General features: G+C 46.0%; 1 protein-coding gene across 2 annotated transcripts in view; it reads left to right on the top strand.

The window, feature by feature from the left end:
• The first annotated feature begins 689 nt into the window (after positions 1 to 689).
• JAG1 (jagged canonical Notch ligand 1) overlaps positions 690 to 12,692 on the top strand; it is a 60,614-nt gene continuing 48,611 nt past the window's right edge. For both annotated transcript variants that reach the window (XM_061622557.1, XM_061622556.1), the window contains exons 1-2: positions 690 to 1,024; positions 1,808 to 2,113. In XM_061622557.1, coding sequence (XP_061478541.1) covers positions 947 to 1,024; positions 1,808 to 2,113 — 384 coding nt within the window. In that variant the 5' untranslated portion in view covers positions 690 to 946. The remainder of the gene's footprint in view (positions 1,025 to 1,807; positions 2,114 to 12,692) is intronic.

Below are 12,692 nucleotides of genomic sequence, written 5' to 3'. Positions count from 1 at the left end.
CTGCCGAAAGTGCGTGTGTTTGGGTGGAAGCCAGCGTCTAAGGTTTTACAACATTCCCATCTAGAATGTCCACCTGATGGGTATCCCTACCTCTTTAAATGCTTGATTTTTTAACCAATTCTGCCTGCCTTCAGAGCCTCAAATCCCAATGATTAACAATAACAAACAATCCCTCTTTTATTTGTAGGCAGCAGTGAAAAAAAGTTATTATCATCATCATCGTGCCTAATGACTAATTTCGGCTCTGTTAATTCTTGTTACCCACCTGCTCTGCTGTGCTCTCACCTTCCGCAACTCCCTTTCTCTCCTCCCCCATCCCCCGCCCCTCCTCTTGTCACCCTTCCAAGGAAAAGACAGGCTTCTCCAGGGACCAGAGGCGGTGCTGCCGCTTCCCTTCAACCCTCCCCCTTAATGCATATTAATAGCAACGCATGCGCTGGCTGCCGTTTCCCCTCCTCCTGTGGCCATGGGCTAGCTAGATGAAGCAGTCAGTTCAGTGGGGCTCACAGTACGGGCGATCGGCTCCCTCCTTCTCTGGCTTTTTCTTTTTGCACGCGTGCAGAATTTTTTTTGGTCGGGTGTCGTCTATGTGTGTGTCGCGGGGGGTGGGGAGGGGGGCTTGCACGAGTTATTGTGCGGCCTTGATCGAGAGGTGGCAAGTGATCTGCAAAGAAAGCGAGCGGCAAAGGGGGGTAAACGGGGGGCCCGAATAATAATCGCTAATAACAAAAAAAAGGAAAGGGGGAGAGGGAGGCCGGGGAGAATAAAAGGAGGCTGGGCTGCTTTGCATTGAAGATCGGGGCGCTATTGAAAAGCTTTTGAAAAGTGGTGTTGTCTTCTACCCGTGCGTGCTTCGATTGGGGGAGTATATTAGAGCCGGACAGCGGCTGCAAAAGCAGCAGCTTGGGAGCGTCTCTGAGCGAAGGGGACTCTGCAAGGAAGAGGCATGCTTTTATCAAAGAGACCGCAGCTCACGGAGTTTTCCTTAAGTCTTCTGCTTGCTCTGTTATGTTTGCGAGTAAAGGTACGTTGCAAGTCTCTTCGTCTGTGAAATGCCTCTGCGTATAGCTTGCTTGCTTCCTTTTTTTCCTTTTAAAAAAGAAAACTTTTAATTGCAGTAATCTTCCACCTGCCTTTCTACAGGGATATTTTACATTTTACTAAATTTGGAGAAAAAAAACCAGTTTGGTTTCTTTACACGACAGGAACCCCAGTAGCCTCGTGCTTAACAAGCGGCAGCAGCGACTCTTTTTTTAATAAGCCTTAAAAAAAAAAAGACGCTCCTACTGCAAGACTTGAATTGCTACTGATAATTTCCAGAGGAACGCCCCCCTCCCCTCAGACTTTTCTTGCTTTCCCAATAACTACGTTCCAAAGGCAGCTTCATTTCACTTTTCCTCTACAGGAGTCTTGCTTTTGGAAGGGCTGATAGCAAGCAGTCTTTCAGTGATTGATAGTTTGCGGATTGCATCTGACTTGATGAGAGTTATGGGTTTGGGCTGTGCACTGCTTTTCCTTATGGTGCTCCCTTACTAAAGATACGATCCTCTGAACTTTTTGAGTTGTTGGAGGGAAATGATGACACTGTTTTTCTCTCTTGGTAGACTCTGGGAATGGATTCCAAATTTAGAAGGGGGGGGAGAATGCTATTGGTTTCCTTTTTTTTTACCTGTTGAATCTGGGAGCAGTAGAAGCCTTCCCTCTCATTTGTGCTAAACTTGTTACTTTTTTTTTTTTTTTTACAAGCCATGTGCTAACACTTTGTTCCTCTCTCTGCTTTTTTGGGGGGGGACTTCTTAAAAAACAGGTGACTCTAACATCAGGCCAGTTCGAGTTTGAGATCATATCCATGCAAAATGTCAATGGTGAACTGCAAAATGGGAATTGCTGTGATGGGACCCGAAACCCAGCTGATAGAAAATGCACCAGAGATGAGTGTGATACTTATTTTAAAGTTTGCCTAAAGGAGTATCAGTCCCGGGTTTCTGTTGGGGGCCCTTGCAGCTTTGGATCTGGATCGACCCCAGTCATCGGTGGAAATACCTTCAGTTTGAAATACAGTCGGAATAATGAAAAGAACCGGATTGTTCTCCCTTTCAGCTTTGCCTGGCCGGTGAGTGACATAACTTAAAGCATCTTGCCTGCCCTTTGCGAGTGTCTCTTCCTCCTGTTCCATGGGTGTGTATGTGGGAGCTGGCTGCCTTGGATGTTCTTGGCTTGACTTCTGCTGGCCTGATCCAGCTTCCAAAGGGCAGGGAAATAGGTGAGGCCAGCGACTGCACAAACTTTTGCAGGCTAGAAATGGAGCCATTTAGCAAGATCTAGCTCAGGAAAGGCTGTACTGCAGCTAGACAGAAACCAAAAGGGGATTGGGCAAACCTGTTTGTGTATGTGTGCCTGTCTTTTAAAGTATGTGCAAGTCCCCTTGAGAATGGGAAAGGTCACAAGTTCATGCTATTTATTTCCCCCCCCTTCCCAATTAGTTCTCCTGCCTAGGCAGGGGGGAGGGGCTGTGCCTTGGAGATCCCCTTGGTGAAATGTAGCTGGCCAGCAAAGGGAATGCTTGGGGAATCCTCTTGCCCTGCCTAATGGGATCTCTGGTCCTAGTAGGAGTTGTTGGCTGTTCCTGGTGCCAACTGCTCTGAGAATCTTGTTAACACACTTTTTTTTTGAGACGCAGAGTCTCGGGAATGAACTAAAGATGAGAGAGGAGGCTTAACTCTCTGTCCCCCTTGTTAACTTCCCATTCCCCACCCAGCAGGCCCTGACGGCTCATATCGCCAACCCTCCACCTTGCTTGTTTTTTCTTCACCTATGAGAGAATTCAGTTTTGCCTTGGCAAGGCAAAGGCGCTAGACCAGAGAGTTAGAACCAGAGACCATGTTTCCTTAGCTAGGGTAGCAGTGTTGGAACTGTACCTGGAAACGAGGCCAGGCACTTGGGGAAGGTTTTGGCCCTTCATACAGTTGGCTCTTAGAGAGGGATTGGCTGCAAATGAGCCAGTCTTCAAATGGGTCCTGAATTTGTCAAATGCACTTATTTAATAATTTTATTAAAATTGCTGTTCTGGATCTGGGACTGTTTATCTCGAACACAGAAAAGCTGGGGAGCTGGAATATACTGTCTCTCTTGTGGGGCATGGCTGGAAGACATCCTTTTAAACTTCTGGCCAGACATGTGGAATCCATCTAATATCCCTGTTTAAAGGTACTGAGCAGTCACAGGTCCTAGTTGTGGGAATGGGCAAGCAGTCTCTGTCTGCTTTGGAAAGAATGGAATTGGGAATCTGCCTCCACCTCTTCTTGAAAGAGAGGTAATCTTTCTTCATTTGTCTTCTGGAAGAGATGCAACTGTTGTGTCCCAAATGAATGTTCACACACTAGATTGCATTTTTCTGATTGGCTTGTGAAGTAGAGACTGCAGAGGCTTCAGTGGGAGGGCTATCCAAGTCCCTCCTCCACCACCCAGCAGTCCAAAGCAGAACACAAGCATTAACCATGTGCTCTTGTACTGCCTCCTATCTGTCTGTGCAGCAATTATCAACTCATAGACCTCTGTCTTTTACTGCCACCCCTTCTGAGTCTTTTATTATGACTGTTACTATTCTTCAGGGTGAAACCCAGTGCATGTATTTAAGGAGATAGCATTACAAAGTACGATAGCGGTGTTCATGAAAGTATCCCCTGTTCGATACTACAAATAAGCCTTCTAGTTCAGTTTTGTGTGCAGTGAGATCCTATTATCAAATATGCCATCAAAGGGATAAAAAAGTTTTGTAAAAATGTGTGGTGTCTGAAGTGTTTCTAATGGCTGTCACACTTCTCTTAAGAATTGACGCCTTTCTTTCCCTTCTTTTTCTGAGGGGTAGGTTCATCTAGGTCATTTCGGATATATAAACCTTTCTTGTATGCCATGAAACCAATCCCGCCCCGTTCCTAATAGTGATTCTTGCTTTTGTGAAAGTAAGCACATTGCGCTAACTGGGAAATGTCTTCAGTAAGATGCATTCCAACGCACATGTGTTTGCTTGGAAATAAGTCGCGTTGAGTTCAGTGGGGCTTATGCTCAGGTTAAGGTTGCAATCTGCACCTGCTTACCTAGGAATAACCCTCTGTGAACATGACCGGGCTTGCTTCAGAATAAACTTCCATAGCATTGGGCAGCACATGCCGCCTCTTACAGCATTCCATCTGCTCACCTTTTTTAAAAAAAATAAAATGTGCAGCCTAATATGGAATGTATGCATATCCTGTGAGTCAGACATGAATTAATCCTATGGTGATCTCCTAGTCTCTCCAGGTAACTTCACCAGGTGTGTTTCTAAGATTGTTGCCTGTTGATTCACTCGTAACCTCTTGCCAGCTATAATAGTACTATAGAGTCCTAACCGCTGTGGTGGGCATGTGTGTGTGAACAAATAATACCATAGGCAGCTTCAGGTTGCCAAAAGACTCATTCAAGGAATCTGAGCTGAGTAACAACTGTGTTCAGAGTCTGCACACGTGTTGGGACTGTATAGTGTCTTCAGAGGGGCTTTTTTAATCCCTTCCACACTCCAAAAAAAATCACCTGGCTGGACACAAGGTGCTTTCTTGATGAAACTCTAATTTCTGTTGGTTTCTTCCTTTTTGAGCGAGTGCCTCTGCCTTTTCTCTCAAGGATCTCATGTCATCTCTTCTGCATTACTGTGGCAGGATTGGCGTATACCAGGTCATCTGCAAGCATGTCCTGGCCTGGGTTATGCACCTAGAAAGGCAATTCTGAACTCTGTAGCTAAGCAGATGTTGCCGAGACTTGGGTTAAGTCTCCACTCCGCTCTTGAAATCACTTTTCCTTTTGGGGAAGCATAGGCTGGCTTGTCTTCAGTTCTTCCTTGTTTGGAGCAAACTGGCAATCCCATTGAAATTGATAGAAGCTGGTGGCTTTTGTCCCCTACCTTACAATCACCAATTCATAATTAAATCTGGCTAGCTGTTCACTTTACTGTCTGAAATTTTGGAGGAGGCTTTCCTTGTTCTAAAATAAGCCCACTTTTAAGAAGTGTATTCTATCTTCTGTTTCCCTAAGAGTGTTTTCTATGTGTTACCTGCTGAGAAATAGTTTTAACATGTCAATGCTGTGCAAGTAGATAGACTTGTGTTATTAAAAGTTCCCACTGTTCTACCTGCGTTTTGATGTAGCTCTTGTGAGTAATGGTTGTGGAGATGGAGGGCTGTAAATTTCCTTTTTAAGAGGTTGGAGGTTTGAATAGGTTGCTAGGAAACGGGGCAGCAAACCAGCATGGAGGGAAAAAAGGAGCCACCCAGAAGACTGCACCTGCACTAACTGCTAAAATGATACAGAAAAATGCAATTGCATATTTTAATAACTACAACCAACACTTTTGCCAGTGGATATTTGTTGAGTAAGCCTTCGTGTCCCATATGGAGACGTACTCTGTAAACCTAAGGAATCCCTTGCTTTATTATCAGTTCATGCATTAGCATGCCTTTGTTTAAAGCCCTCTATCATACATTGCAAATGGATTAATCTATTAGTCTGTTTTGATACCCTTAAATGCTTTCCAGTGTGTGACCTGCCTAAGGCAGCATCCATTATTCATTACATGATGGTGAGCATTACATGTTTATCTCCTTATGAGTAGTTTTCCCAGTGTTCAGGCAAGCCATGAACATTGTGCAGCTCAGAGCTGACAGCTTTTCCAGTACGTATTACTCAGGCCTGGACTCCCTCACCCTCAAAACAACATTTATGTGGGGAGCCTTGCAGTTTGCCAATGGAAGGTCCACATGTGTAAGTTTGTTGGATATTTAATGAGATGTTAAAACGCCTCAACTGCTCTGCTGCAAATCGTTAAAAGAAAAATACAAGTTTTGAATTTCCTGTGTGTGTTTACACCCTTGGGCTGGAAAAGTATTAGAATCAGCCAGCTACTTGACTAATCATACTCCTATTTCAGAGGATTCTCCAAAGATGTTTGCTGGACGGCTGCTAAGAATTACTTTGTTCTAAGATCTGCTGTTGAGGAAAAGTGAAATCTTGCTGAGTTATGCTAGGCTTTTATTTGGAGACAGCCATTCCAAAAGGCTTTTGTCTGGATCTATCAAAGGGTCTCTGACCCAAGGAGGAAAAAAAAATGCTATCAGATTGTCATTGAGCCTGTGAATGCTCTCCTATTCAGAATTTGCAAGACCGGTCACTCAGCTTAAAGTAACTTTCTGAAAAGTGAAATTTGTGACAACAAACAGAATTAATTGTATCGAGGAAATCTGCATTCAGTAAAAAGACTGAGTATCTCGTGGGAAAAGAGTGTGGAATGTAAAAATACTCATGGTATTTTTAATGAGAGGGAGAGAGAGACTACAGTGGAGCAGATAATTGTTTGGATTAAGTGTTTGAAAAGTAACCAACTTTTCCAGTGTTGGGGTGCAGCCCATTGGGTGAGGCTGGTAATCCAAAGTACAGTGCATATACTTTAAGCAATCTGATTGTGATCATATTTTTATACTCAGTGCCCTCAGCTTGTATTGTAATTTGAATATACAAGTCTTTAAGTTGATACTGTTTCCTTCCTTAAATCCTTGGACAGCAAAATCAGAGGGCTTAATTGTGCAGCCCTAAGCATATTTACTTGGAATGAAGTCTCACTTCGTTCAGTGGGGCTTATGGGTGTGTTTAGGATTGCAGCCCAAGTGTGCCTCTAACTATGTATAGGATTAGGCTGTTAGCTTGGGAGCAAATCAACTTCTGAACTTCTTTCATGATTGTTGTTTTTTCTGGGAGAATGGGGCAAGGCTGCGATTCTATTCAGACACAGTAAACTTGGAGAGTAAATTCCACTGGGTGTTTCTTTTCAATGAGGCTGAAGACCCATACATCTTGGTTCCTGATTTCTCCAGTGGTGGGTGACTTATTAATAAGGAAAAACATGCATTTTCAGACTTGCTGTTTTGTTCCCCACCCAGGATTACACTCGCCAACTTTTTTTTTTTAAAAAAAGTGCACAGTGGTGCTATTGGCCTTAGCTGCTCTATTCTGTTGTGAGATATAAACTAGATGGATTAAAAAGATGGGGCATGTATTTGGAGGGGGTGGGGAATAGATCTAGGTTAAGGTACAGGGGAGGAATCTAATAGCATGCCAAAAAAAAATGATACAGCGTGCCCTGGAATGGTTAAAGGGGCTGAAGTGAATCGGGCACAGAGTCCCCTACTAACCCACCTGTTCTCAAGGTAAATGAGTCTGGAGAAAATATCTTGTTCAGGCTTGCTGTTTGCAACCCTGACTTTTTGCTTGGCTGGCTACTAGGTATTCTGTCTATTAACCTTGTCACCCTGTTGTTACTGGTGCATTTAATTATCAAAAGTAATGCTTTAGACAGGTAGAGAGGCTAAATGCTGAGAATAGCGGGTAATCTTCTTGCTGCTGAGGGCTTTAAACTGGCCATTGACATCCTGGCCTCCCATTAGTGTTTTTTTTCTTTCTTGGTGGTGAGGGGGATGGAGGAAGCCTCTTGAGAAGACAGCCTTGTAACCAGAGAAGGGGCTAGGTTTTTCTTTTTTAAAGGTAGGCTATTGAGCCCCCTAGCACCTGCAACTCCTTTGTAAGAGTACCAAGTCTGATAAAAAATGAGATGCCATAGTTCCTTCTTAAAATAAAAATCCTACCTCCCCCCCCCCAAAAAAAAACCACCCCTCTTCATTTTGTTTAATGCACATCAGTTTGGTCAGTAGAATAATTGTAGTCCGGCCACCCAGACGGAGGAGGTGGTGGCCAATATTAACCAACAACAATAGTGTGGCCATCCTGACTTCAGGGAGGATTACAGAACATAATGGGGCCTGTCCAAAAAAAATGCTGGTTACAGGGCAAGCAACAGGAAGCAGCAGTAGACTCAGCATAGCTTGGCTTCTAGACAAACCATGGACTTGCTTCACACAATGGCAACTTCAGCACATCGTGGATTCGCAGGATAGTCATTATTCCAGCAGGCTTGCCAGGACACTGATTGGCTTGGTTTATTGAAGGCAGCACGTGTATGCATTCAGGAAGAGAAAAGGAAAAAGTGGTAAGTGGTGTCTTCTCTTGATTTGACCCCACCCCAAGGGGGGGAGAGGAAAAATCATATTTTTCTGATTTCAGCATGTGCTTGCTCTTAAGAGCAAAAGGGTAGAGTTGTGGGGGCAGCCTTTCTTCTAATGCAAGGAAGGCAGAGCACACATAAGTGAAACTCTTCCTTGGAAGGGAGGGTGCTATTACGTGGTGCGGCAATAAGATTCGTTCCTTAAATGTTCTCTCTCCGTGTGCTGTTGCGGCCTGTGTCAGTCTTGCTGTTTATTTGTTTTGTTTGTTTCATTAGGCGATGAGGTTGATGCCTTATTGACGTTTGCTGCCTCAAAGACTTGGCTCCCCATGTTCTTTGTCCTTGCACCTCCTCATTAGTGTAGTGTGAACTTGGAGCAAGCGTGGGGCAAAATGCTCAGAGGTGTATGCGCGAGTGCATTCTTTCTGTCCTTGTTCTCAGGACCTGAGGAACTGGGAGGATTGTCGGCTGTGCCATGTCTTCACCACTATGGTGATCATGCCCTCCCTGCCCCTCTCCCCTCCTTTGGAAATGTCTTTACCCTAGGCGGTATAGCAAGCTGAGTGAGAACCTCTCTCAACACAGGTTGCTCTGGCTGGATGCTCTTGGTTGCGTCTGGTTGCTTCACCAGCTGAAGCAGTCCTGCAGCCAGGTCTCCACTGTGTGTCTTCTGACCCTTGGAGATGCTGGAGGAGGGAGAAAAAAATGGAAATGGACTGCCTTCAAGTCGATCCTGACTTATGGTGACCCTATGAATAGGGTGTTCATGGTAAGCGGTATCCAGAGGGGGTTTACCATTGCCTTCCTCTGAGGCTAGTCTTCCCCAGCTGGCTAGGTCCTGCTCAGCTTGCCACAGCTGCACAAGCCAGCCCCTTCCTTGTCCGCAACTGCCAGCTGGGGGACAACTGGGCTCCTTGGGACTATGCAGCTTGTCCACGGCTGCACAGGTGGCAGGGCACGTAACCCCTGATCCACTCACTGTGGGGTGATCTTTAGCTGGCCCTTTACACGCAGCAGACACGAGCGGGGATTTGAACTCACAGACTCTGGACTCCCAGCCAGGCTCTCCTCCCCACTGTGCTATTGCAAAAAAATGTTCAGTACTTCTTTTCTCTCTCTTTCTCTTTCCAGTTATGCTCAAGTAGTCCACCATGTGGGGCATTGGTGTAACAGGTCTCAACTCACTGGCTTGCTTTTCTGCCCCTGAGTGAAGAAAGGAATACTTCTGTGATTTGGCACACAGCCCTACCAGGAGACACAGGGGAGAAGGAAAAAGGCTCTGTTCCAACGCTTACGGCACTCTTGGATAGGCCAGGGCTGCAGTTAACCCTTGTAGATTGTGTCTTTCCAGAGATGTGTGCAAAGTCAACAAGGCTCTCGGATTGCCCTTGTGCATTAATTGGCTTCTTTGTCTAGTTATACTCTTTCCTCCCACCCTGTGAGACAGCAGCATGCCTGGGCAGAAGGTCCTTCCTTCAAGAAGTGCTTGAAGAAAAACCTTGCAATGGCAGCCACCCTATCTGTGGCTTCCTCCACCAAAGGAGTCTTGGTCAGGATGGCAAATCCATTTTTGTTCTGTAAGATTCCAACAGGGTTGTCTATTTCCCTCATTTTCTCTCTGGAACAGAGACGCAAACCAAACCTTAATTTAATAGTATGGTTGCTATAACCACATATGGGTTTTTAAAAATTAAATACCAGGCACAGCCCCCACTCCACCCAATATTAATTGGGATTACAGTGCATGAGGAGGTCAAAACTTTCCCTCTTCGAAGCGTGCACACACACGCGTGCATGCGTACTCACAGAGCTGTGAGGTTGAGGGACGGCGAGAAACTCTCATTGGCATCCATGGGAGCTTTTTTTCCCCTTAGTCAGGGGTTGGAAACCTGTGGGTCTCCAGATATTGTTGTACTTTATCTCCCATTGGCCCAAGCCAGCATGGCCAATGGTCAGGGATGATGGGAGTTGTCATCCAGTAACATCCAGAAGGCCGCAGGTTGCCCAGCTCTGATCTAATGGTCTGAGCCTTATAAGGGAAGGTTTTGCATCAGGATTGTGGCTGAGAAAGAAGGGTTAAATCTCCCTGTGTGCTGTGGCCCCTGTGGAAATGCCCCCTCCCGATGCATGCCTGTTCTTAATTTTTTTTAAAATCTAGTTGTGGTAGGAATCACGCTATTAAAGTAATATCTGGCGTGGCCTGCTGTGGGGTTGAGGAAGAAGTGGTCGACCTGCCTGATCATGCTCCTTCTCCCAAGAAGGAGGGAGTGGGATGGCTTGCACACAGAGCATGAGTGTGTTTGCAAATAATATTAACACGTTGCGCTGTCTGGGCACCGCTGCTCTGAAACAAGAAAAGGAGCTCTTGTGCCTTTTTGGTCAGGGGTATAAAGCCAAATTTAATCAGTGCCAACTGCAAGCCCCGCTGCACAGGCACATTTGGGAGTGCACTCCCGGTTGTTGCTTGCAGCTGCAGCTTTCGCCGGCTCTTCTTACTCTCTTGCCAGAGGCATCCCCCCTCCTTTCTCTCGCACGTAGAGCAGAATGCCTCTTGCCTGGTGCAGACTTTGGGGTTGAAGGGCCTGAACCAGGGATGGGGCACCTGCTGTGGTCTTCCACGAGTTGCTGGACTACAGCTCCCATCATCCCTGACCCTCGGCCATGCTGGTTGGTGACTGATGGGAGATGGAGTTCAACAATATCTTGTTGGAGGGCCACAGGTTGCCCATCCCTGCCACAAAAATTCAACAAAGCAGGGCGGAGGCTGAAGAGAGCAACCTTGGAGTACAAGGACAGACACAAGGTTGGGTTTTAAAACGTTTTTAATACTAAGAATTTCCTGCAGTATATAGTGAGTGGTGGAAAAGATTTGCTGACATTCTTTTGAGGTGCTGCGTGTTGCTTTTTGAATCTTGGGCCAGGCGTTGGTGGCCCAAATTGTGCATGAGCAAATCCTGCAGAGAGCTAGAAAATCAAGACTTGCGCAAGTTCACGCTGCTTCACCCAACATGAGCCAGACTTGAACCTGGGACCTTTAGATAAAATCTGAATTACAAAGTACAGTAAGGCATTATGGTTCTTTGCTGGGAAAATGAAGAAAGGGTGAGGTGCGTGGGAATGAGAACCACAGTCAGTGGCAGTCGGATTCAAGTCCTTGCTCTTCCTAGGCTCGTGGAATGCACTTGGGCCACAGAGGTGTGTACCACTTGTAGAAAGGGGAACGTGTTTGCTGTAAGATGACGTGACTTGAAAGGGAGGTTTTGGACTTGAGAAAGTGGGGCTGTTTCCTGTGAAAGTCCTAAAACTTTTCAATTCGATAGGAATTCTTGTGCACTCCCAATTGCTGAGTTCATGTATAATTGGTTTCCAAGTGGGACACAACTTAATATTGTTTTTAACATTTTGGGGAGAGGGGGAGGAAGCAGCGGCGCCTCTTCTTAAAGGTCTCTGAAGTAATTTGGACAGATACTTTAACATATATCTTTTTAGGTTTGCCTGGGCCAGGAATAGGGAACCTACGGCCCTTCCATCTGTTGTTGGACTTACAACTCAGCCCCAAGCAGCATGGTCAATGATCGGGGATGGTGGGACTTGTAGTCTAAAGCAGGTCCTGGAAGAAAGGCTATAGGTTTCCCACAGGTTCACTTGCTCTTCCCTTCTCTCCATGCTTAGGAGTATATGGTTAGCTACCAGGGGGTGGATGTCAACCCATGTCTGTGAAAACCCAATGAGCATTTGAGAGGTGGATGGGAGAGAATGGGATTGCATCATTTTAAAAAACAAGCCTGTTGCCACTAACAGCCATATGGTATTATTTTAAAGGCAGTCTTATGATGAGTTCTTACTTTGTGCTAGACCCCATTAGTTCTCCCCAACTACCGCTGTGAATAACTTTCCCCTCTTGGGATGGGGAGCCTGTTTGCTTCCAGATGGTTCTGTACTGTAAGTTCCATCATCCCTGATCCTTGGCCATGCTGGGTGGGGCTCATGGAAGTTGGAGTCCAACAATATCTGAAGGGCCACAGGCTGGCTAACCTGTTCTGCCCCCGTAGCTGGGATGCTCCTGCATTGCTAGGTCCAGCTATGGGAATGTGGGAACTCTCTGCATGGTACCGTTGACTGACTGCTCTAACGACCTTGGAGAAGAGACCCTTTTTGAAGACCGTGCAAGCAGCCACCTGTGGTCCCCGCAGCATTACCAAACTGGAAACAGAAACACAAGGCCAAGCCCGCTGCTGAGGTGGCATATTGGAGGAAAGGCTGTTGTGAGATAACTTGGGGGTGGTTAGATGAGGGTCTAGGCGGGGCAAAAGGAAGCTGCAAGGAGCGCTGTGTGCCGTCTCCATCATGATCCATTAGCGTAGGAGGGGCAGTGGCAGTCTGTCATTCCAGAGTTCATCTGGGGGCACCAGCTACTTGCTCCAGGTAAGCTGCGTTCTGCACTGCCATGAAAAGGATGTAGAGATGATTTGATAAACCAATCACTGGTGGCCCTTCAAAGACGTTAGGCTTTGTCACTCATTTCTTAACCAGTATCTGTGGCAGCAGTCCTTGGCTCTACCTGGGTTGGTCCTGTTAAGGCTACCGGTGCAGATTTGCATGAATGAAT

The sequence above is a fragment of the Rhineura floridana genome, chromosome 4 (assembly GCF_030035675.1).
Source record: "Rhineura floridana isolate rRhiFlo1 chromosome 4, rRhiFlo1.hap2, whole genome shotgun sequence".
Lineage (NCBI taxonomy): Eukaryota > Metazoa > Chordata > Lepidosauria > Squamata > Rhineuridae > Rhineura > Rhineura floridana.
Note: the sequence above shows the minus strand (reverse complement) of the source record. Positions and strands in the feature narration are given on the sequence as shown.